We start from the raw sequence: 27,041 nt of genomic DNA, 5'->3' as shown, positions 1-27,041 counted from the left end.
TTTTAGGTGTCATGTAAACTTTGTTCACCATCTAGCATGGTAATTTAGATCTTGTTTATGTTGTAATCAATTTTGTGATGCCTTACATATGATGTTCATTGTTGATATATGTATCACATCATGAACAGGATAACCGGTTAGATTTCATTTTTTTTACATAGAGTAATTTAATCATGAAACATAAAGTAATAATTGGATTAAATGCGATGAGCCCCAAATTTATAAGCTAATAATCTTGTTATAAGTTAGAGAACAAAACTACGAGTATCAAGTGATATATATCTTGAACACACTTTTTATGTTTATCCTTTACTCCTTTATATCGAACGCACCTCTAGGCAAGACGTGGGCAGAGGCTATTATTGGGAACGTTCACGCCATACACTTCTTATAATTTAGTACTTGGTTAGTTTGGCAGTTATGCCTTATCTGGTGAATAGCTATTTATCGATGCATGACATACCCTAATATAGTAATGTTATTATATAACCTCCTTCAAACAGTCGTAATATAAGACAACATTTAGTGTTGAAGCTTGGATGAGAACAACCGAGGGGGGGGGGGGGGGGGGGTTGTTCAAAATGCATAAAAAAACTTATACACGAGAGTGTCAGGCTCAAAATTTCGATTGAAAACAAGTAAATATACACTACGTATAAAAATATTCAGAAAAAAAACAGACAAATTTACACTAATGCGCAATTTTTGTGTGTGTGGAGGGGGGGGGGGGGTGTTTGAGGAGGTATAGGAACAAATTATGATGATGTCTGACAAAAGTTATCCTATACGAGTCGGATGGTGACGCATGATGTCCTCATATATTACCTGGTGTCTAAATATCGCATGTCTTTGTAAATAACAAAAGGGTGCGAAGTGCGAACCATATGGGCAATTAAAAAAGTTGGAGGGGGTTTTTGTGCAATACGTAATAGTTGAAAATCCTTCTTTGTCTAAAAATAAAAGTTTTTCTTTAATGGTTCATTTTTTATTTAACTAGGTTGTTTTTCAATGTTTAATAGTATTTATTCAATTATTATTGATATTTTTTTTGTTTTACAAGGTTTTATTTTTATGATAAACAGTTTTGAAGGTCATTTTTGGCTTATTTTTTTATCTGTTTTGCTGTTAGAACCATTTCGCGACAACACGACGCAGGTACTAGTAGACAGTAGTACCAGGGTAGTTTCGAGCTCGGGCTCGAAATTAAACAGGGCAACTCAACTAGGGCTCTAACTCGATTTTGAAGTTAAATGAAATTAAGATCGAGCCAATGAGCCGAGCCATGATCGAGCCGAGCCTATGCCGATTTTGGCTCGGTTACAAAAATGAGCCAACTCATCTCAGGATGTTTCATATCAAGTTTTTTTAGCTAGTTTTATTCGAGCTTTTATCGAGCAAGCCACGAGTCTGAGCCTCGAGCCTCGAGCTTTTTAAACAACCCTAGATACTACACGAGTTAATTCCACATAAGCTTTTTTATAATAATTTTAATTTAAAAAAAAACTAAATGGACCACATGCATTTAAAAATATGATAACATGTGATCAACAATTAAAAAAAAATAGGTAAATTAAGTGAAAAGTTTATTGCAATTTGGATTTAACTAATAAAATAAAGACCCATTCCATACTCATTGTCCGGAAATACCAATATTCGCTTACTAAACTTTATTTTTCACAATCCAATCTTTGAATATGACCAATTGACCACCCTAGTTGTAAATATAATATGTTTGATTTAGAGGGTAGTTGATAACATCTTAATGATTTTATTAATAAGATACTTATGAATCATTTAGCATTAGTATGCTTGGTTCATCAGAATTTTACCCTTTTGTTCCTTCACATGTGTTCATAACCCTTAGTTTGTCACTCACGCATCACATCCTCAAGCCACCGTCACCTCCTCCACAACCAATCACCACCACATCAGCGTACACAACACATATTGGCTCAAATTCTATTAACAATTTAAATTTCTTACTGATTTATCACTTATTGATACATAGGTAGACAAACATTCTCTTATTTATAAACACAAATATACAGTGTTTGGTATCATAGGCAAAACTAAAATAGAATTAGTATAAAGTGGTTTGAATCTATAATCTATAGTATATATAAACGAAAACATAAAAATTCTACGTGTCGTGATATGGTCGCTCCCCCTTTTTTTGGAATCACCAGATTTGCTTGATTTTTAAATGGAGGCTTCTCATTCATTTGACCCGAATTCATGGGTATGAGTCTTACCAAACTCAGATATTCCTTAAATGGGTTATAACATCTCATTAATTAAAAATTATTCTCACCAAATTATTTATGTAAAAATCCTATAAAATAGGATATAATAAAAAAAATAGTATCTTATTTATTTTAAAAAATATATATATATTATTTAAATTAAAAAACCAATTTGATATTAAAAAAATAAAGGGTCTTGGGTTTCATCAAACCATAAGTATATTATTAACTTTCATAAATGTTATTTATAATTAAAAAACCAATTTCATAGTAAAAAAAATAAACGGATCTTGGGTCTTATCAAAACCATATAGCTTCTAAACCGGGTTATAACATCTCATTTATTTGTGAAACAAGTTATCATCAAACCATAAGTATATTATTAACCTTCATACAATAAAAAAATATAATTTAAAAAAAAAATAAATATTTAGAACAAACAATATAAAACAACCCCCGTAATACGGGGATAAAAACTAGTATATATATAAAGGAAACCTTTTAAATCTCTCTCGTTGTTTCATACTTTTTCTTAAGCCACCAGATTGCTTTATTTGTAAATGAATGCTTCTCATGCATTTGACCGAATTCACGGGTATGAGTCTCACCAAACCCATATAGCCCTTAAACGGGTTATAAAATCTCATTAGATCAAAAATTAATCTCACCAAATATTTGATATGAAAATTCTTATGAATTATGGATATATTAAAAGTTAATTTGTTTTAATCTCACCCATTCTCTTTTATGTTTAAAATTGATTTGTTTTATTCTTTACGTTTATCAATCCAACCGTGTCTGTCCGTTAGTTTATTGTATGATAATTGTTATAAAGTTTGTTATATGAATATTACATAATTATGTATTATTATGTATTTACAATAAATAGTGTTAGTAACCATGAACTAACGTGGTTTCCTACTTTCCTGATTAGGTAAAAGGAAAAACAAATAGTTATTATCTAGAAATGGTGAGACAAGAACACGAACAAGTATGTAAAGGCGTATCTTATACATATTCAATTTCCTCTATATATTCTATATAAAGATATGATTCCAACATATATTTACTTTCTTTAGGTTTTTTTTGTCATGTCATATTTCACAACATGGAAATTAAAATCTTTACTTTCCCATTTAGAATTTATCATTGACTAAGATAACATATATTCTGATTACCATATGACAATATGGAGTATGGACCAAGTCAATACTAAGAAATAAACAATCATGGTTTATGAAAAGAATAAATCAATAAAATAATGGACTTAAGGGGATAATCGGGTGGGTCAGTAGTCCATCAGTGATTCAACTAACCGTTAAAAAAACTACGTGATTCTGTTTTGATTAATTAGGCTTCTACTTTGAGTCATTCTATATTGATGATGATGACTATCAATAAATCATAATTTTCATAAACACACCTTTCATGGCAGGGATGAAAAAAAAAACCTCAACGGGTATACCCAACACTCAAAACATATGAGACTGATATACTTGAAACGCGATGGGTATGAGCCGAGTATGAGATTAAGATTTAAATTTTTTTGCGGGTAAAGACCAATATGAGATCAGATGATACTGACCCAGTTACCCGAAACCACATACACATATTGGATTAGATGACTCACAGGCTTAATTCGTTTTGTTTAGTTTCTTTTCTTTACTTTATGGGCTTAATTATTTCCATTAGGTATATATAGTATAAGAGCATCCGTGTTTGAGTATCCATTTTTATCATTATAATTTAACTAAAAAACATATTTTTATTTAAGTTATGTTTACTTTTCTAAAACCTCTAATTTCTAATTTTATATATATATTGTACTCACAAGTATTTATTTTTATTAATTTTTATATACTCACAACAAAATATCGATCCTTGACTATGATCTTTATATATAGATTGTCTACTTCAGTTTTCACTAATATTTTCTTTATTATAGAAAATCTAATATAGTTGTGATTTAATTGTTTTTTCTAGTTTTGTTTATCTTCATATTATATACAAAATACGGATATTGAGACTCCAATGTAAATGCTCTTAGAGCTAAATTATATTTATATTAAATGTTTATGTTTATAAAATTTGAATTTTCTAAACTGGTTTATACTGCCGAATCAATCAGCAAATTAACCAATGAAACAAACCGTACCAAAAACATGAGGGTCGGTTAAATGAGTTTCTGAAAATCGACTATAGTGGGCCTGTTATGTTTAACAAGGTTTCCATACCCGCAAAAACCAAGCCAAACCGAACCGATTATATGTATAGGGTTTGGATCAAATACAAATGAAATTAACGCGCCAAACGTGATAATCAAGTAGAGTAATTATGTAATTACATAAGTACTCTACTTGATTTTCACGTTTGACATGTTAATTTCTTTTGTACGTTAACTTTTCTCTATATGTATATATGTTTTAATATTATAGATTATATGTTGTATATACTACTATATTCAAATATGTAATAACAATTTATAATATAGTAAAAAAAAAAAATCAAGACCAAACTTTCAAGCCTAAACAACGCCCAATCATACTACCTTGAACCATTTTTATCTAGGCTTAAATTCACAGTTACCCGACACACTATAACCTTCAAAACATATTAAGCAAATTGCCACACACCAATGATGACTAGCGTTATCCATTAACCAACATAGGTTACAATTTTTGGTCAAAACCGACCTACCCATGAAAAGTGTGTTTAACATAGTGGTGTACGAAAAAACCGGTTTTAGCAAACCAAACCGAACCGGTTTGGGTTTAAAACCGGTTTTCACCCAAACCGCCAGTTTTAAGAACGGTTCCCCTTGAGATATACCAAACTGGTTTTAAAGTCGAACCGGTTTGAGAAAACCGGTTTATAAACCGGACCGAATCGATGTGACCAGACCGACCTATCTTGCTTCCAAACCAATTTATAAACTTAAACTGGTTTGACCATCCGTTGACCAAACCTGTTTGGTTTCGGTTTGGGTTTAACGAAACTAAATAATAATCTTTTTCTATAAAAAAATAATTTGTTGGGCCTCAAAACCTAACTTTTATAAAACAATAATATCCATACGGGCCTGATTTATCATCCATAGCCCACTTCACTCATACACATTAACCAAAATGTCACAAAACACTAACCCTAGGTATTTATATTTATACACACACAATAATAAGTCAGCTTTAACAAAACCCGGCGGCAGGCAAAATGCAGATCTTCGTGAAGACATTGACCGGCAAGACCATCACGCTCGAGGTTGAATCGAGTGATACGATTGATAATGTTAAGGCTAAGATCCAAGACAAGGAAGGTATTGGTTTAATTTTGTTTAAAATTGAAATGAAATAAGTATTTGGGTTAATAATAATAATGTTATGATTAATAATTAGGGATTCCACCGGACCAGCAACGTTTGATATTTGCTGGAAAGCAATTGGAGGATGGAAGGACTCTTGCTGATTACAACATCCAGAAAGGTATATATATATAATTATATTATTATTTTATATTGTTATCATAGCTTTGTATTTGAAGCTAATAAGACTTGTGTATTTTTAAGTTTTTTTTTCTTTTAGGGGGTGTTTGGCCTAGTTTTTTTAACAAAGCTTATAGCTTTTTTTTGAAAAAAATAAGTTTAACTTAGTGTTTGGTTTAGCTTTTTAAGCTTATGCTTATGAACTTATATAAGCTAATTTGAAGAAGTGTATTTGTGTAAAGGTATAAGTTACGCATTTGCTCTTAAATGGTGATGAATTAATAATTATTGAAGCAATTTGTTACTTTAACAAATTAAAGAATGGTGAATTTAACAACTTATTAAGAACACATAATTAACTTGTAGAATGTAAGTTAATCCAAACACTTAAAAATAGTTTATCGAATCATAGAAAATAAGCTATAAGCTACTCTAAAATATAAGCATAAACATAAAAAAGCTAGGCCAACTACCCCTTTAGAGTTATATGTGTTAGTTTCACTTTGCACAGGCTTGCTTGAGCCGAGCTTAGGCTTGTTTACATTTTTCTCACAATGTATTAAAATAATTGAAATTGTCCATAATTTAGTTAGTAAATATTAAATGAGCACTAGCTTGGAAAAACTGAGTTTGAGCTTGTGCTTTCGTTAGTTAAGACTAGGTTGAGTCTACTTGAGATTGGGCTCAGCTTAGCTCCGCTCGTTTACATCTTTATTATCTATATATATATATATATACAGACGCACAATGAATATATTTTATAAATAAATAAGTAGATTGTTTCGACTAGGGGTGTCAATCATGTCGGGTTCATGGGTTTCGTGTTGGCGTGTTGAGATTCTTCAAGTTTAACCCAACCCATATATATATTTGAGTTAGGTTGTGTGGACCCATTTAAATTCCTGTTGTGTTCGGGTTGTGTATCGTGTCAACCCATTTACGTTCGTTTACTAATATGAGTAATGCGTTGGGACTTTGTAACAATTTAAACATTTAGTTACCCTAATTTATATAAAACATTTTAGTAATTTATGATATATTTAATTGTGTTTGTGTATTAATCTCTCATTCTTAACTACCAAACTTGATTTACATAGTTAGCTCATGACAAGAACTATAGAATGATAATAATTGGAGAATAGACATTTAGTGTTGGAAATGAAAAGTAAATAAAAGTAGTTTAGAAGAAAATAGTTTTACTTTTCGAAAATGATAGATATGTGAAAAATTAAAAATCAAAGAATTTAACTTTAGAATTTAGCATGTTGGGTTTGAGTTGACCTGTATAAGAAAATGGGTTGTGTCTGCCGACCCAAAACCTATATCTTTTTGTGCTGGGTTGAGGCCATGTTTTGGGTCCTGTCAGGAATTGCCGTTCCTAGTATAGACTTGTGAACCGGCTTGATGCGTGGGCACGTTTATTTAACAAGCTTATATTTAGGCTGCAGCTCGTATAAGCTTGTCTTTAATTTAGCTATATTGTGAGCCTATCATGAGTTGGTCACGAGCGGCTTGGGCTGTTTACACTTCTTTGATTATGATGAATCTTTGATGAACTTTATTGTGTTTGCAGAATCTACTCTTCATTTGGTGTTGAGGCTTCGTGGAGGGATTATCGAACCATCTTTGATGGCTTTGGCAAGGAAGTATAATCAGGATAAGACCATCTGCCGCAAGTAGGCTACTTACTGCTTGTTTTACTGTCTTTCTTTCCTTAATTTATAAATTCGTAATACATATTAACATTTGTGCTTCATGTTTCAGATGCTATGCTCGCCTCCATCCCCGGGCTGTTAACTGCAGGAAGAAGAAATGTGGGCACAGCAACCAGGTACATTTAGTTTTTGATTTCAAAATGTTATGTTTGTATAGTTAATCGTCTAGTTAGCACCTTTTGATTTGTGCTTTGTTTGATGATTTTTAGTTGAGGCCAAAGAAGAAGATCAAGTAGATGAAGATGATGTTATGGTACTTCGTTTTGAAGGTTTATTATTTTTGAATGTTTTTGGAGTATGTTGTAGACCTGAATTTTAAAGTTTCGTGATTTTGGCAACTTGCTGCAATGTGGCTGATATTTCAGTGATATTTATATTTTAGTATTGTTGATCTTTATATTTTCTGGATTTGTTGCACTACATCGATATGTGTCTTCTGGGTTGATGTGTTTAGATTCTGCACTAACTTATTTTGGTTCATCCAAGTTTGGGTCAGGCCGAGATTGCCTGGCACTTTTTTACTTTTGCTTGCGAGAGCTTTGTGCATCGGGCTTGCCTATTTACTTTTCTTTCTATTCTTATTAATGTTGTTTTCGAGTCTATTATAAAGAGATGAGTGAAAAGTAGTGGAAAGAAACCGGTTAAGATTTGAAATTGTCTTTTTTTTCCCTTACCTTTCTTCGCAAATAAACGGATTTGAAGAGACGTATATTTGAAGAAAAAATATGTTTTCTAAACTCTTAATGCTCTCTTTTTTTGAACTCGAAAAAAAGTTTTATAATCCGTGTTTCTTTTCACAAAATCTTTCCATTCCCATACCTGATACCATTTCCATACCTCTCGTTCATTCATTAAACTTCAAGAACACCGCTAACCGGATCCAGATCCCGAAAGTAGTTTGGGTAAAACTGGTTTGGACCCAACTAGATTCGCAGGCTCTAAATCGGTTTGAATATATATACCCATCGAAACCACTTTTGAAACAACTAGTTATATGACACGTTGAATATGGCTCCTATATGATCAAGTCGGGTGGGCGTGTCAAACTTGTTTTAGACTTACAAACCAATATTCAAATCGATCCGGTTTGGGTTTAACACGGTTTTGTACTTTTGTGCACCTTTAATTCTGATGTCTCTTTCATTTTGTTAAGCTTATTAAGCATAATATAAACCCAATTTAAAATTATTAGTTAATGCCAAAAACTAGTCCAACTTGTCATTGTGAAATCCCTGTTTTTTTCTTACCGAAAGTATGATATATGTGTTACAATGTAATTTTGCCAGCTAACTCATTATCAAATACACAACATATCAATATAACCTTTTCATATCATGCTATTTCCATTGATACATGGCTCCACCACTTATCCCCCCATCAACTTTAATTTTTGACTAATTTAATCACTTGTAAGTTGTAACATGTGATATCTTAGACTCGGTTATTCACTATGTGTTACTGTTTGCCATAAGACAAGGTTCATTGAAAATATTATTTGCGACATTTAAAACGTAAACATTCCCTATGCATTATACATTTTACATCATGACATATGTCGAATCAGGATTAATTAGGACAAAAATAAAGCATTGGGTCAAACTCTTCTTATGTGTCCAGGTAATTGCGATAAATAGTCATCGACTTCGGGGAAAGGCTAGAAGAATGGGACCCGTTATAGGACACACAACGCAATACATACGTATGACTGAAAACTTCATACTCGATTCAACGAGAATTTTTATGAAAGCCTTTCATTTGCTTCTCTTCGATGGAAGTTAAAGTTTGCCAAATTTCCAGAATGTATCCTAATTGTTTGCCTAATGCTTCTTTTGATGGCCAATTCAACCTCCGATAAAAAAAGATATACCTTGGTTATATTGGGTCTTTTTCCTATAATTCCGAGTCTCGTTATTTTCCCATTATTTCATTAAGAATTTGACCCTTAGATGTTGTAGTTGGTTCCTTGTGATACCCCCTTCCTCCTAGTTACTCACTAATCTCCTCTCTCTCTCTAGATGTTTTGAGTAGGACAATGCGACTCCACTTGTAAGTTTAATCTAAAAGTCGAAAGTTTGGTTATATGTTGACTAGTGTAACAAACCGAACTAACGTCACAAAACACCGTTGTGAACGATTTGCTTTTGTGCTTGGTAACTTGAAAGATAAGATGTCTCCTATGCATACACAATCTTTAATCTAAAGTCCAAAGTTTGGTTATATGTTGACTAATCCAACAAGCAGAAACAACACGAAAATGATACCATTGTGAAGTAATAAGGGCTTGCTTTTGTGTGTTGTAAGATATGATGTCTCTCTTGCATACACGGAACCTCTTCCTCTTTCTTAAAGAGAACAATTTCCTTTTCCTATACATTTTAACTACATATTACATTTTATAAATATAAAAAAGAAACTTTAATAATTTAAATTATCTTTGTGTCTTTTAAAGAAAACTTAATCAACCTCTTTATATTAAATCCAAGATAAGATTCTTCTTCTAGACTCAAATAATTACAAGCAAATTAATTAAATAAATAGATATTGTGCATATCATTTTATTTGATATTGCCAAAATGGGATGGATACATGGTCCTATCACATTTGCATTTATACTTTGGTTTTATGTTATAATTTAAACAATAAACAAAATTGATTACTTAGTAGATATGTTTGGAAAGATAAGTTCATCTATTTTAACTTTGTTAAATGAGTGAAAATTCGAAAATTAAAACCTTTGGCCTGGTGGTTTGGTAAACATTTGATTCCACTCTAACAGAATTCTTCGGTAACAAGCACTTATGGTTAAAAAAGGTTTTTAGAAAACTAAGGTTACATTTGGGTTGGCAAGCAAGTTTATTACATACGAAAGAAAATAAAAAGACCGAAAAGAATTGATGTTTAAAAGAAATAAATAGCGGGTAATAGAGATAAGGATGTTGAAATGTATTTTGGATAAGATAAATGAGAGAAATATTGAGATGGTTTGAGCATGTAAAAAAGAGATGTATTTTTGGGATAAATTAGAGAAGACATGTATATTGGATATGATTTGAAAATATGAAATGACTTCCTTTTTAGGAGAATTTAAAGGTGATATGTATCTCGGATAAGATAAGTGAGAGGATATCAAAATGGTTTTAGCATGTAAAAAGGAGACAAGTGGTGGGTCTGATAAAAACAGTGGAAACCCATAAGAGTAGAGAAGAGTAGGAGCGGATGCATGCGTAATTTAACATGGCTGGAATGAATGAACTAGACACGATTTAATTGACTTGCACCTCTTGATGATGTAACATACATCAGGTTAGATCAAGGATGTTAAGTTTTAGAAGATTGTATACACATCTACTAGTTTTGTCTTGGAGCCTTAACGATACTTTTATTTTTCTTTTCGCCTTAGGTTTAGCCTTGTCCTAGCGACTAGCGTTATCTTTGTGTTAGTTTGATATGGTCTAGTACTCTTAAGAGGGATAGTGCTCGCCTTCAACACACACGCCAAGAGCCCAAGAATTTGGGCAGTACCGCGTGGGTATGATGGTCTTTCACCGACACCATCCACGCCCACACCCTGACACCCACATCCTAAGTGAGAGGAAATGAGGACCGAGCCCTTCGTTCATGATTTTTTTTAAATGTTCACAAAAATAGTTGGAATACTTTTTTGTGTCATACCACGTTCCTCTAAAGACTTCTCATAAGTTTCGACTTTACATATTAACTTATTCGTGACTTGATTTGCTTATTTGGTTATTTCTTAAAATATCTTTTCGTCTTCACATAATAATAATAAATAATGCGCTAAGTAAAAAGTTGTCACGTGAATACACACACGTGATGGTAATAAGTTTCATGACCATATATTCATATAGGTATAACACCGACAGGTAAACAACTATTTTTCACGAGTCTATCCTTAAAATGACCTTTCGTATACGGAAGGTTTTTGTAAACCCTGATTTAATTTCTCTCAATATGCGACACTTTCACACTCGCATTCGATTCACACCCTTTATAGCAAACACATTCTAAATTACTTAAAAGGGAAAAAAAACACTTTAAAGATTCAATAGATAAATCAAAGAAAGTTATTTGATTAAATCCTTATAATTCATATATAAGTTAATGTATATGTAAGTTATTATGACATCATATCCGATTATACCATAATAAAGGCTTAAGCTAATTAAGAGTATCATAATAGTTATAGATTATCATCACATAAAACCATATACATATCAAGAACTTGATCCTCCATCTCCGTATATTTCAAGACCATAGATCCCACCATTCGTTACTCGTATCGTCATCCAATAGTTGATCACACTGCAAATCATCCCAATTATCCGCATTTCTACAACTCTCCACAAAAACCATGTTCATATTGTTATGATCATATTCTTCGATATATTCGGTTTTCATGCTGCTGTCAGCATCAGACACCTTCTCTTCTATAGAATTGTTTGAAGCTTCCCCTGTGCTACAACTCTTTTCTTTCTTATTGATCAATTCGCGCAACTTATTCAACTGTTTAAATGTTTAATCAAAGTACCAATAAGATGTTGGTCATTCAAATTAATGAGATATGTCACATATGTATTAAGGATGTTACAAAAAGATAAATAATAAAATATTATCTTTTTGTAACATCCTTAATAATATTATTAAGATATTTAAAGAAACATACCTGGTGAGTTAATAACTGATTCTCTTTACTGAGGAGTTCATACCGCGAAGAAAGTGAATCAAAGCTAGCTTTTAATACGTTGTAATCTTGTTCAAGTTGCTTCGATCTCCATCGAGCTCTTTTGTTTTGGAACCATATTGCAACTTGCCTAGGTTGAAGTCCTAGATCTTTGGCTAGTTGCAACTTCTTGCGAGGCTCGAGCTTGGATTCAGTCTGGAAAATGGTTTCTAGTGACTTGATTTGTTGGTTGGTGAACCGACGTTGTATTTTGTTGTCGTTGTTGTTGTTGTTGTTGAAGAAGGTAGTGAAACTGCAGTTGGAATCTTGGTATGATTCCATGTCTAACATGATTTGAGAGGATGTGCCTAAGAAAATTGGTGTTGTAGAAGCCTTCATGCTGACTTATTTATGCTCCAAATTAAAAAGGGTGGTGGGGTCTCAGATAATATTTGTTGGGTTAAAAATATAAAAATAAAACTACTAAATATAAGTTGAGAATTGCATGAATACTTTTGCATGATGCTAATGATCATATATAATTTCAATGAAAAGAAAGAAAGTGGTTTATGTTGCTAAAACAATAAATATATGTGTAATGCGCTTATGCTATTCTCGCGCTATTATATTTAAAAGTGATTATGTACGTATATCTCACAAAACCAATTTTGTTTGTTTTTTTTATATTGCCATAAAACAAAGCAATATATTTTGTTTTATTTTAGTGTCGTGCCTTCTTAGTCATATATATAGTAAAGATTTGTGAAAGATATAAAAGTTAATTCGTTGTCTCTTCCCTTGGGACCACCTAAGAAGTCGCTAATCCACTTGTTTAGCATTTTATGCCATCTAGAGTTGTAGTCTCGTTTCATTTGAACCACTATACGAGATATTAACAATTTATATAGATTCAATTAACTTCACTAAATTATAAAACTTAAAAAGGGTAACAAGTTACGCTGTAGTCCTGTTTTAAATAGCAAAACCGATAAGATATCATAAAAAACAAAACTTTGTTTGGAGGTGAAGTGTAATAGGTACGAATATTGTTGTGAAATTTATTATAATGAAACTTTGGAAGGGGTGGGTATCCAATGAAAAAATGGCAACCAAACCTAAAAGAATAAATTAGGGGGAGTGGTAGAAGCTTGTTGGAATATGATTGGTTCATATGTCTTTTTCATACCTTTTAACTTTATGCTAAATCTTGTAATTAAACACAAACACCTCCATCTATATTATAAATCCTATAAATACTTTATTAATTTTTCAAGAAATAACTGTAAACAGTACTACGGGTGTAAATATGTTGGCCAAAGCTTCGGCTCCTTTAAATAACATAGCTTGAGCTCATTTCACATTTTATAGCTAAAGTTTAAGTTAAGCTCGAACTCTCGTAAAAGGTTTTTTAAGCTCAACGTTGCTTCATTTAACTCGTTTGTTATTTATTAATTATTTAGTCTTTTATGCACACTAAATATTATCGTAGATATATGTAACAAAAATTATATTATATAGAATTTTATTACTACAAGTATATACGATAATCTCAACATCATAATAAAATTCTTATATTTATATGAATAACCGACAACTTTATCTCGAAACATGATTTCGGGCTCTAATTCCTTTATTAAGAGAACTTTAAATTAAACTTGATATCGTTAAAACTTGGTTTGATTTAACGTTATAATAAAGTGATCTCAAATAGCTTTTAGCTCATTTACAAGTAAAAAGGACACGAAGAACATTTTTAGTTTTCCAGATTTAATCAATATCAAGGTTGCAAAATTCGTTAGGCGGACCTTAGGCGGTCGACTAGGAGTTAAGATTACTCGGCCTTAGTTAGTGAGTACTCGGAGATGGCTCACCAAGAACTCAGCCTAGACGGAGATTACTCGGGAATTACTCGCTAAATACTCGGCGCGACTTTTACAACCAAGATAAATATTAATATGTCAAGATTACAAGATAAAGTATAATTAGCTAATTATTTAACTATAAGTATAATAATAATGGCATGAGGTACTAACGCTGAGGACCATGAGGACACGTGTATGATATAAATAAATACATTGCAAACCCACTATGTGTTTGCCACCACCGAATTTTTGACTGGTCACCATCACGGTTTCCGAATTTAATATTTCATAAGAAATTTTAATTTTAATTACATCTTAATATTATTATAAAGTAAACAGAAAGGTGTTTGATTTGTGTTTTGTTTTACAGGGTCAAACCCATGCTCATGGGTTTTGTACTTTTGTTAAAGAGGATGAGTTATTTTATTTTATTTACTTTTTAATAAATCTTTTATATTAAGTTTATTAGTAAACCAGTCACCATCAAGTAAGGTATTTATAGAATAATAATATCTTGTTTGTAAGTTACTGGTGTTTTTTCCATCGCGTTGCGTCGGGCAAGTCGGTAAAACACGAGCGGTTTCAGTTACGTGCGTTATTGTATCTGAACTAAGAAAAAAATAAAACAAAAAATTGTAAAAATTAGGGTGGACCAATGGCGTGACGCCGGTCGTTAAAACTCGTTCATTTGTAAAACCTGACCGTTATCGATCCCGAGCGTTGAGGCGGTTGAGTCTACGCGAATTCAGTCGGTTTTCGTCATGTTCGTTATGGTATCGGAACTAAAAAAACAAAAATCAGCATTCGGTCGGTTTTCGTTACGAACTGGCACTAAAACAAAATGCGGTGAGTCTACGCGAATTCGGTCGGTTTCCTTCGTGTTTGGCACGGTAACGTAACTAAAAAAACAAAAACAAAATTCACATTCGGTATGTTTTCATTACCCTAAATTAAAACAAAAAATGACAAAAAAAATACTACCAACAGGGAGCCACAAAGTGGCCCAATCGGGATGTTGCGGCACAAAACTTGTTAATTATATTATATAATAATTAGAGATCACTTGGTCGTATGAAATAATGTCCCTCCCCTGTTAAAATAATTAGAAGATTGGAAACTTTAATTAGAGAAGAAGAAGTGGTCTTAGCTCGTGAATATTCAAATACTGTAAAGTAAAAGATATTATTTAGTTATCGTAAAATAGGGTCTGAATAGAATGAGAAGAAAATAAAATCCTATCTATATAACAGGATATAGAAAATAAATCACCTAAAAAGACCATATTCGATACATTTGTTATTATTATTGTTATTATTATTATTTTCGTAAAATATAAAAACTTTTTAGAGTGTACCATTTCACTAGATAGTAAAACATAACTTGAGAGAATGAGAGTGAGAATGTGAGATCCATATAGAAGAATCAATAAACGTCAAAGGCTTTTTTTATTATGTCTTTTATAATCATAAAAACTCACTTCAACTTGTTTTTCTTTTACTTTTCTTTTATTTTAGAAAAACAGTTTCGTTTTTGAGAACTTATTTTAAAAATAAAAAAAGTTTGAGCCAACCTGGTTATAAGTTACTCCGTATAACATGTCTTGTTTAGCAGGAACTAGTACTTGGTTTCATTTACATCTTATGTATGCTTTCTCGGTGATCGATCTCCTCATAGTTGATGAAACGAGTGATTTGGGTCATCACAAAAGTAAGGCGTTGTATAGTATTATTCTAGCCGCTTGGTGGTGATTTGGAAGGCAATAAATGATAACATCTTCTCTAACAAACCGGTTTGCTTATCTAAAATAATATAGGATATGAAACCTGGGTTATCTATGAATCAAGAATCGTTCGCCTCTCATAAGCATTAGATGAATCTATTTGTGTAATTTTATATTGTAATCTTTTCTTTGATGTGTTATGGTTTCTAGTGTATCGCTAGTTGTTTTAATGAAATTCGTCGTTTAAAAAAAAGTTAAATTATAACTTGTCATGCTTTTATTCCTTTTATTCACAAAAGGCACGCAATATTAGATTTATTTTCTTAAGAAATTAAAATTTAAATTAATTAAATTATCCATTTTGAGGTCACCCACTTGTGTTTTTTGTTCTGCCATATACTCATTTTTTTTACCCAAGATTTCCCTTTCGTTAATCTTTTAACCAATCACAAAATATGGTAAAACAAGAATAAACATTAACAAAAAAACGAAAAAAATGTATATATACACAAATATATTCAATGTCTTGTATTGGAGCTCCGAATGGTGACTCCATGCAAAAATCTGGTATAACCATGCAAACTCAATTTACCATCACTTCTGATCCAATCCTTCAAAATTGAATGTGTCGTGTGATCCAGGTTCAATTCCTGTGTACACATCAACAACCATCCGTCATAACTTCAAACTCATGACACCACATATATATATAAAAGAGTGAACTGTAGTTTTCGTCCGTGTAGTTTGTCTAATAGTTTCAAATTTACGATGTTCATCATTGTGGTTTCATTTCACTTGCAATAAACCCCAAATTCATTAACTCTGTTAAGTCTGGTCGTTAAACCCACCAGCTTGCCCCTCACGTGAGGGGCATTTTTGTCCTTTTTCTCCCCAAATAAACCCCACCGTATTTCACAAGCCCCTTCACGTGAGGGGCTAGGGTGTATTTGGGAGAAAAAAAGGACAAAACTGCCCCTCACGTTAAGAGTACGTTGATGAATTTAACTACCAGACTAAACGGGGTTAATGAATTCGGGTTTAATTACAGGTGAAATGAAACCACAAGGACTAATATCGCAAATTTGAAACTATTGAACCAAAACCGCAGATTTGGACAAACCACATGGACAAAAACCGCATTTTACTCTAAAAATAACAACAACAACATACCCGTGCCAATTCATCAACAGAAACCAAACGGTTACCCTCTCGATCAAAGTGATCAAATGCTGTTGACGCGATTTGCTCCCATGTGTCAAGTGCTTCTAGTTGATATACACTAATGGCTGCTGCACAAAATTCTTCAAAATCCATCTTCCTATAAGATAATGGTGCCATCTACAAAAACATAAAAACTTATTAAATATGATGTTTAGTTTTAAGGTTATATAAAAATAAATTTAGTTCCTTGGTTCCTTACTGTGTTTAGAATATCAGGAACTCTAGATTCCTTCATTGCGTCTGTCGCGTTACGTGTGAGAGCCTGCAAATGATTTATCAACACTAACATTAGCATTAATTTTAAGAAAATTAAAATAAAAGCAAAAAAAAAGTAAGAGTTAATTAACCGCTCTGAAGTTGTCAAGAGATACTCGACCGTCTTTGTTTGGTTCCAAAAGCCTAAACTGAGATCTTAGGTATACCAATTCATTCTCTGTCAAAGCTTTAGACAGTGCCTGCAATTATTTGCCAAACAATAATGTTACCTTAAAAGTTAAATCTCAAGACATGATTACAGGTTTAAACGAGCTAAGCTACTCGTGAACCACTTGAGATCAGCTCGCTAAAAACTCGAATCAAGCTAAACATAAATGAGCTTAAATGTTACAACTCAAATTTTGTTTAGCTCGTGAGGCTAAACGAGTCTATTCGTTATAAAATTTATATTTAATATGTAAAGTATAGATTTTTATAATGTTTATTACTATATTTAAAATTAGGACAAACATGACAAAATAATATAGATTATATATAAAAATTATAATTAAAAAGTATCTATAAAGAACTTATAAACGTATATACAATATTTAATAAATAATAAAACAACTGAACTCGAGCACGAAGCTCGAACTTTAGAAATAGAGCTCAAAAATGAGCCGAGCTTGGCTCGACTCAACTCAACTCGTTTACACCCCAAGATATGATCATGTAAATAAAGTAATAAACGTCCTTTTAAAACAACCCCGCCATACCTTAAGTGCAGCGCGTTTTAGTGGAGACGAGTTTAGATATGATTTCACCAATTTATAAACCAATATATCTAAAGGAATTGGATGGCTTTCACTTGACAACCATGGATGAGCTATCATCAAACATGTCATTATAATTAAACTTACTCCTAAAAAAAAATAAATTAATAAAATTTGCGATAAATATGATTTTTTAAGGAACCGAACTTACTTAGAGCTTGAGCAGCACTCATTCTTTTCCTATAGTCCTTATTTAAGAGTCTTTTAACAAAATCTTTGGCTTCTGGTGAAACAGAAGGCCATGGAACATCATCAAAATTAGGGTCTGCTCTCAAAACCGCACGAAATATTCCCGATTCTGTTCTTGCCCAAAACGGTCTGCTCCCGCATAATAAAATATATGAAATGACACCGATACTCCATATATCGGCTTCCACACTATATGATCTATGCAGCACTTCCGGTGCAACATAATACGCACTTCCAACTATATCATTAAGCCTCTCTTCTGCAACAACAACAACCACAATGTTAATAATAATAATAACAAAAATAATAAGAACAATAATTAAAATTAATAAAAAATACACATTCATATTATCCTTCATCTTGTCATTACCTCAACAACCACAATAATAATACTAATAATTAAAACTAATAATAAATACACAATCATATTATCCAACCTGGTCTAATGAAATCAGAAAGACCGAAATCGATAAGCTTCATATCAGAATCGTCACTTTTGGACACGAAAAGGAAGTTCTGAGACAAGTAATATAACGAAAGGTCGATAAATATAAAAAAAACACGAATAATTAAATCTTGAAATATAAATAGTGTAGTTTCTCATAAAACATGCATTTTATTTTATAACCTCAGGCTTTAGGTCCCGGTGCGCAACGCCTTGAAGGTGACAGAAAGCAACAACACTTAGTATCTGCGCAACTGTTAATTTCGCATCTGCTTCTGCGTATTTTCCACCTCTGCATCCACAAACAAACTTTGTAAATATAAGATTAATTCAAAAAACATAAATGTTAATAAGATTTCATCTGACCTTGACAATATCCGATCGAGTAATTCCCCGCCTTCACACAGTCTGTTTATTCAAGAAAACAAGAAACCGATAAAATTGTGTTGTTTCCGTAATCTAAAAAAAATTAGGAAATGAGAAACGTACTCCATAACTATGTATACATTATTTTCATCTTCACATGCATCATAAAAACGGATCAAATGCTTATGACCGGAAAGAGCTCTTAATATCATTACTTCTCTACGCACATCCTCAATCGAAATCGCAGTTGTCATCTGCAATAGCACAACATATAAAAATTATATCAAACAATAATGTCACTTGATGCAATGCCGAAAAAACAGTAACATATTGCCAAAAAAAGTGACACATATACTAATATAGGACGGTTTACAAAAAAATCTAATCATTGTACTCAGTAAATCCCACCAATAGCAAAGCTATGGTAGGGTCTGAGGAGGGTAAGATGTAGAAGCCTTGGACAAATTTTTTTGGCATCGATAGGTGCTTCCCCCGAGATCCCTGGCTCCATAGCAGTTTTGCATCGAGCCTTGAACATAAGGCACATAGCACTCAATCATCGGGACATCGGCTGATTGGTGCATGTACACTTGTGACTTGTCTATCAACGCCACCACATGATCATGATTAACTTTTCACCACTTTTAGCTTTGTTTTCACGAAATTAGTTAAACAACGTCAAAATTAGTGCATCCCCCCCCCCCAAGGCCCACACAAATACATTATGTGCGCTGTAGGGGTATGGTACTAAACCCGGTTTTACGACCCTAAATTTATTATGTTTGGCTTATTTTATTATATGGACTAATACAATGTTATTGGGCTGAGGGGGTTTTGTGGAGGTAACCCTAACTGGGCTAGGCCCATTAGGGTACCATGATGGTGGCCATGAGGCTCCCTATATAAGGAGGTCTCCACCTCCTTATTGAGGGTTGGTCACTCTCAGTAAGAGCCACCACCATAACCATTTTTGTGTCTGTAAACAAGAGATCCTTGAGATTTCTTAGCAGTCACCTCCACACCCCCGAAAGGCCATTGCAGATCTCAGGCAACCGGAGAAGAAGATCAAGACGTGGTTCGTTTATCTCGAAATCCGTGGAAACATCGTCATGGATCAGGTCAGATTCATTTCATGTTTCGACATTGGCGCCATCCGTGGGACGGCAACGAACTACCCTTCGATTTTCGTCTCGGTTCTCAGATCTCTCCCCAGAAAAACCCAGATCTGGAAGTTTACAGAAAGAGGCTTCAAGATTTGTTCTATTAAAGCTCAAAAAGATCCATAGATCTAAAAGAGGCTTCCAGATCTGTGCAAAAATGAAGCTGAAAAAGGTTTGTAGATCCAAAAAAGAAACTGCCTGATTCGGATGATCAAGCCTCCGGATCTGTGATGGTTTTAAATTCTCTCCACTCCGAGCTTCAGATCTATCTAGATCTTATTTACAGATCTAGATCTAGATCACAGACCTGGATTCTAGGTCCAAAAATTACAAGACTTCCGCCGCCATGCACACGCGCCCGCGGATTCTCACTCCGCAGCCATGCATGCGCGCCCGCGGAAACCACCATGTGAGTTCGAAGACGACTCCATGCTTTTGGTTTTACGTAGAAGACTCCAACGCCATGCATGCGCGCGCAACCCTCTACCATGCTTGTGCGCAACTCGCCGCCATGCATGCGCAAGCAACTCTCCGCCATGCATGCGTGCCCGCGAGTCACTACTCCGCCGCCATGCATGTGCGAGCCTGATTTTGATTTTGCATACATGTTTCACACTTCCCTTTATAAATTTGAGCAATATGACAACATTGTATTGACATCAAACTAAAAATAAAGCGAAGTAAAACATACATGCGCGAGCTTCAAGCTCAGACGCGTTGACGAGTTTTAACTCTAAAACGTTAGGGCCTTAGCCCAATAACATGAGCCTTAGCTCAAATTACTCATAGCATTCATCCTACGCATTGCGCAGCTGGACCATAAAATACCTAAGCACAACTAAGGCAAAGCACATGCCGCCATCACGCATGCGCCATCATGGTTCGATACACCGCCATCACACATGCGCCACCACGGTTCGATATGCCGCCATCACGCATGCGCCATCATGGTTCGATACACCGCCATCACGCATGCGCCACCGCGATTCAATGCATCGCCACCACGCATGCACCACCGCGGTTCAGTACATCGCCATGAAGTAGCAGCGCGTCCCCGCGGATAACCATCTGGCCGCCATGGTGCATCCCACCATGCATGAGTGCCACCGCTATGAAGCAGCAGCACGCCATCACACATGCGCGCTGGCGCCGAACACCGCACCACCGCGATCCAACACCAACCAACCACGTGCATTGACGATTCGTTTTAACAAGCCCTGTTGAAAAAGCAAACTATTAAGTCTAATATCTATCTTACCTCGCTCGCGCGAGACAAGACACACATTAGACTGGAGGGGCTCGAAGGGGTATGCACCCGCCTTAACATCGAGCGGGGGGGGGTCAACCCACAAGATAGACCAGGCTTAAAATCAGGATGTCATGGACACAAAGCCAAAACCTATGCGCGTGGCGCATATCACATGCTCACGCGTCACATATGCTCGCTCATCACATATGCTCATGCAAATTACATATGCTCACGCATCACGTATGCTCACGCATATCACATCTGCGTATGGCGCATATCACATGCTCACGCGCCCGCGAGTCATCACTCCGTCGCCATTCATGCTCCCGCGGACCAACACTCCGCCGCCATGCATGCGCACTCACGGATCACCACTCCGTCATAGCAAGTGCGTTGCGGACGAACAGTGCTGAGGGTCAAGACTCTAACGCCATGCAAGCGCGCGCAACTCCCGCCATGCATGCGCGCGCAACTCTCCGCCATGCATGCGCGCTCAACTCCCGCCATGCAGGCGCGCGCAACTCTCCGTCGTGCATGCTCGTGAAAACTTCCAGCCGCCATGCATGCGCGCTCAACTCCCGCCATGCAGGCGCGCGCAACTCTCCGCCGTGCATGCGCGTGAAAACTTCCAGCCGCCATGCATGCGCGCTCAACTCCCGCCGCCAAATACTAGGCTGGGCTCGCCTCATAATTCGCCTAAGGATGGAAGACGTCCTAATCATAGGTTGTGAATCCTCATAAACCCATACGGCTACGCGCCATACTTAAAGGTTGGGAATCCTCATAAACCCAAACGGCCACGCGCCAATGTAGGTTGGGCACACCTCATAATTTGCCCAAGGATGGGAACCTTGTAATACATCCACTTTTAGTTTATATGTTTTTGCAGGTTCGGCTACGAGTCGCACAAGCACCTATGACATTATTATTATTATCTGGCCGTTTGTGCCTCCCATTATTATTTTGAAAACAAGTTGGGATAGTCATCCTGCGTAGAAGAGGCCCTTGTGGGCCAGTCATTATCATCATATTATAGCTCATAAGCCGCAACTCGCGCATGCTTCATTATTTTATAGCTCGAAAGTCGCCTCGCGCGCAAGCTTCATTATTTTATAGCTCGTAAGTCGCCTCGCGCGCAAGCTTCATTATTTTTGTAGCTCGTAAGTCGCCTCGCGCACAGGCTTCATTATTTTTACAGTTCGTAAGCTACCTCGCGCGCAAATTGCATTACATTATTATCGAGATGCGCGCTCTATCTTTTATCAGGCCCCGCGCCACTATTGTTATGATGAGTGCTATATCTTATTCATGCCAGTGCACCATTATTATCATAAGGATCACAACATGTCACCATCATGGAGAAAACCTCTCAAAACTCAGACAATAAAGACAAGGCCGAAGAAAAGGGAAAAAACCGTCTCATGTCCTAACACACCTTATAAAGTCCAGCGCTCCACCTAAACGCTTGCACACCTAGGAGCAACACTGGACTTGGGGGGCTTGTAGGGGTATGGTACTAAACCCGGTTTTACGACCCTAAATTTATTATGTTTGGCTTATTTTATTATATGGACTAATACAATGTTATTGGGCTGAAGGGGTTTTGTGGAGGTAACCCTAACTGGGCTAGGCCTATTAGGGTACCATGATGGTGGCCATGAGGCTCCCTATATAAGGAGGTCTCCACCTCCTTATTGAGGGTTGGTCACTCTCAGTAAGAGCCACCACCATAACCATTTTTGTGTCTGTAAACAAGAGATCCTTGAGATTTCTTAGCAGTCACCTCCACACCCCCGAAAGGCCATTGCAGATCTCAGGCAACCGGAGAAGAAGATCAAGACGTGGTTCGTTCATCTCGAAATCCGTGGAAACATCGTCATGGATCAGGTCAGATTCATTTCATGTTTCGACATGCGCACCCCGCAAGAAGTACGTTTTTACAAAAAAAAAATCAAGAAATAACCTTTATTACTCTACCATATATTAAAACAGGTATGCATAAATCGAGAAAACAAAAAAAAAAAAAAAAAAAAAAGCAAACCAAAACCAATGGTTTAGCTTTATGTTTTTGTAAAATCCAAATTTCGATTCGGTTTCGGTTTTGCGTGTAATTAAAACCGAAACAACCAAACTAAACTTATAGATTTTTACTTTTTACTTAAAATTCTAAGTAAAAAAAAAACCCGTTCTAATCACCAAAACCTGCTACAAAACCCGTCTAAACCCTTCCTTGGGTGTCTTTTTTTAAGAAAACGTGCTAGATATCTCGATCGTAAGTTTCATCATCAAACCGTTGATCATTGCAATAAAAACCCTATGTTTGATTCGATTAGGTCTTGAATTGAAGGATTCCAGTGATATTGTTGATCTATTCATTGAGCTGGTGTAATACCTCTGCTACCCGCCAACGTCTCTCTTCTTGCAATCAAGGTATGTTTTCCATTCTTCCTCCAGTATCACGGTTGATTATGCTATCAATTCTTTCGAACCCTATAGGTTTTCGTTATTTTTCATTAGTCGTAACCCCTATGATACAAAACCCTAATTTCGATGTCGGTATTAAATGGGGTTTCCGCTGACACTGTTGTTACCGGATTTGTTTAAGATTGGTTAAGGTAGCTTCTTGCCTTCTCAAGTTGAGGGTTTGAGTGTCCCGGCATTAAGAACGAGATCCGAGTGTTTGGTTGTAGGAATTTGAGTGAAGATATGATGAAGTTGAAAGAGTTGTAGTGTGATTGTGAATTTTGGTGAATTGGTTGTGTTTCTTGATGATGCATCAGTGAAACATGTTGTTTTACAGTTAACTAATCTGGTTAAAGTTCTTGGTGACAAGTTATGGTTGATCAGTTCAATCGTAAGTTATGATGTTTATGTGAAGATCTTGGTGTAATTCACGTATTATTTAAATCTTGTCCCAATCACTTCCAAATTAAAATCCAGGTGAGTAATATTGTTATTATGATGCAAGTGTTTATATATAGTTTATTTTGTATAAACAGTTGCACGCCCTGCTTGCGGTGTGCGCATATAATGTATATATGTGTGGGCCCTGGGGAGCAAAAGTGAAAGTGCACTAATTTTGACGTTATTTTACTAATTTCGTGAAAATAACGTTAAAAGTGATGGAAGGTTAATCAGACATCATGTGGTGGCGTTGATAGCTGAAAGACAAGGGTACATGCACCAATCGGACGGTGTCCCGATGGTTCAGTGCTATGTGCCTTTTGTCCAAGGCTTGATACAAAACCACTATCGAGCCGGGGGTCTCAATGGAAGCAGCCTCTCTATACCTACGGGTTAGAGGTAAGGCTGTCTACATCTTACTCTCCTCAGACCCTACCATAGCTTTGCTATTGGTGGGATATACTGAGTACGATGATGATGACTTTAAATTCTAAGTAATTTATAAAAAATATCACATATAGTTTAACCCAAATGTTTAAAAATCAATTAAATATTAACTAACAAAAAATTGGGTCTACTCTCATTACTTTCTGGCCAAATTTTAGCTTTCCGGCCCAAAATTTTATGGCCTAAATGACAAAACCAAAACCAAACAGTTTTCGAAAACTCAAAATCTAACATTGGTTTTAGCCCAAAACCGAACCAACCCATGCATATCCCTAGTTATATAGGGTCAACATAATATTCAAAACATGAAGAATATAATTAACAGCAGTCAACAAAATAACACCTTGACTTTGGATATGATCTTGACAGCAAATGGATGATCCTTGAGTTCCCCATTTTTATCTCTAGCATAACAAGTATGACCAAAATGCCCTCGTCCAATCTCCTTTCCTAATTCATACTTCACCCCAAAATCATTCCCATAACCAAACTTCTTATCAAGCAACTCCAGTTCCACCTCGAATGCGCCATCTTCGGGTATCGGACCTTCCCGAGGCGGTTTCGGGTGCCCGAACCGTCTCGCGATCGACGCCTTAATATGTTTAGCCAGTGACGGCGGCGGAAAAGGTCGTTTGAAAAACCTCCGGCCCGGAGTTGATGATCTCGCCGGAGATGGTGACACTCCGGCGTTGACTCCGGCAGGGTATGGACTGGACCATGGACTTGATGTAGTGTGTTTGTGATTGTGATTGTCAACGATGTTAGTTGATGATGGGAGTGGTGATTGAATTTGAGGATGATAATAATAAGGTTGTTGTGGTGGTGGTTGTACGATGTTGTTGTCGGATGTCGGAATAGTTTTGCCGTAGCAAAGGCCCATGATCCGAGGCAGTAGCGGATCTAGACTCGAAATCGAGCCGTAGCGCTCAAAAAATATTTTTCCCCGTATTTAATACTGTTAACGAAACAAATATAAACAATACGACAACAAATAAATTTAAACTAACCGGGTTAACGAACCATTCTGATGCAAGTAAAAAAGTCAAAACATGTGGAAGTGTTTTAGAAACAAAAGGGTAAAATTGGGATTATTCTCTGACAAGATTTGAAGTGAAGAGAATGAAATGAATTAAAAGTTGAATCATGGATTCATGGGATTTGAATATTTTGATGACTTGATGTTTGGTTTTGTGGTCTGGTTGTAGATTTGTTGTCAGCAAAGGAAGACCGGAAGAGACCGTTTGCGAGTTGTAGTTGGTTGAGTTTTTGTCCTTTTTTGTTTAATTTTTGCCAGCTTTGAAACGACATGTATTAAATTGCTCGATATGGAAAAAAATGTTTTGTTGTTGACAAGTGCATAACTGGTCACTTTTATTGTCTTCAATTTTAATTTTTATTTGGGATATTTGTTATTTTTTTTTATCAAAATCACAAAAATGTGTGTGTATGTTATGAATCACCACCGACAACCTTGCCGACAATATTGTATGACACCAAATTTCAAAGGCCAATTATATGACCTTGTCTACCAGTTATACAATCTTGTCTTCTAAATAGTATAGTTGGTTGTAATATATATATCATGTAAATGTAAGGGCAAAGATCATCCGAGACACATTCTCATATTTGCTATTATCATCTTTCTTTCATAATCATATTCAATATTCTTATAATTGTGGTGATATTATAACACGTTATCAGAACGAGCCGCTTATATCATAACCAAGAAAGGTAATAGACACAAAGGTATCTACATAAGCATAAATACTTCTTTAATTATGTACATTAGATATATATCTATGCATATACATATACTAACTAATATACTGAGTAATAGCAATAATGTATATAAACATTGTTATTAAAATTTGATAACTATTCTAACTTTTATTTATATATGCACACTAATATCTCATTTAGAAGTTAGATTTATTTACACTAACAATTCTATTCTTATTATTGTGCATACTAATTATATATATTTTATAAAATAAACTGTATTTAATATCTTATTTATTATCTTGCTTTAAAATAATTAATATTATATATTATATATATACACACACACAAACGGTAATGTTACCGTTATAAACGGTAATATAACCGTTATAAAAGGGTTATAAATTTTCACTATAAATAACCAATCAATAACCTCATTTCATTTACAACAAACATTCTTCTTATTAAATTTATCCAAGATAAAATTCTCAAAATGATTCACCCGGTTTTGATGTTGGTCACTATAATGCTTATACTACTCATTCTAATTTTTAATCTCCCATCTGAAGATTTCGGCATTTTCTTTTTCTTTTATATGTTTATAGCTCTACCAA

At 34.9% G+C, this 27,041-nt stretch overlaps 3 protein-coding genes across 3 annotated transcripts; 1 reads left to right on the top strand and 2 right to left on the bottom strand.

Moving 5' to 3' along the window:
* The first annotated feature begins 5,389 nt into the window (after positions 1-5,389).
* On the top strand, positions 5,390-7,838 carry LOC143630642 (ubiquitin-ribosomal protein eL40 fusion protein). Its single transcript, XM_077099608.1, has 5 exons — positions 5,390-5,556; positions 5,636-5,722; positions 7,295-7,397; positions 7,486-7,552; positions 7,646-7,838. Exons 1-5 carry the CDS (start codon positions 5,454-5,456, stop codon positions 7,670-7,672), a joined length of 387 nt encoding a protein of 128 aa, XP_076955723.1. The 5' UTR covers positions 5,390-5,453; the 3' UTR covers positions 7,673-7,838.
* Positions 7,839-11,222: 3,384 nt separating this feature from the next.
* LOC143630641 (homeobox-leucine zipper protein ATHB-12-like) lies at positions 11,223-12,485 on the bottom strand. Its single transcript, XM_077099607.1, has 2 exons — positions 12,121-12,485; positions 11,223-11,960 (listed from the first exon to the last, which is right to left on the bottom strand). The coding sequence occupies exons 1-2, from the start codon at positions 12,466-12,468 to the stop codon at positions 11,703-11,705; spliced, it is 606 nt and encodes a 201-aa protein (XP_076955722.1). The 5' UTR covers positions 12,469-12,485; the 3' UTR covers positions 11,223-11,702.
* Positions 12,486-16,176: 3,691 nt separating this feature from the next.
* Positions 16,177-25,588, bottom strand: LOC143630640 (CDPK-related kinase 3-like). Its single transcript, XM_077099605.1, has 11 exons — positions 25,052-25,588; positions 19,072-19,202; positions 18,949-18,990; positions 18,766-18,874; positions 18,575-18,653; positions 18,100-18,396; positions 17,892-18,001; positions 17,268-17,375; positions 17,120-17,182; positions 16,870-17,037; positions 16,177-16,349 (listed from the first exon to the last, which is right to left on the bottom strand). Exons 1-11 carry the CDS (start codon positions 25,586-25,588, stop codon positions 16,218-16,220), a joined length of 1,776 nt encoding a protein of 591 aa, XP_076955720.1. The 3' UTR covers positions 16,177-16,217.
* Positions 25,589-27,041: the final 1,453 nt, after the last annotated feature.

This window comes from Bidens hawaiensis, unplaced genomic scaffold, assembly GCF_021521415.1.
Source record: "Bidens hawaiensis isolate Kalapana, Puna unplaced genomic scaffold, B.hawaiensis_p1.1 tig00005780_1, whole genome shotgun sequence".
Lineage (NCBI taxonomy): Eukaryota > Viridiplantae > Streptophyta > Magnoliopsida > Asterales > Asteraceae > Bidens > Bidens hawaiensis.
The sequence above is the reverse complement of the archived record's forward strand: the minus strand, read 5'-3'. Positions and strand labels throughout refer to the sequence as shown.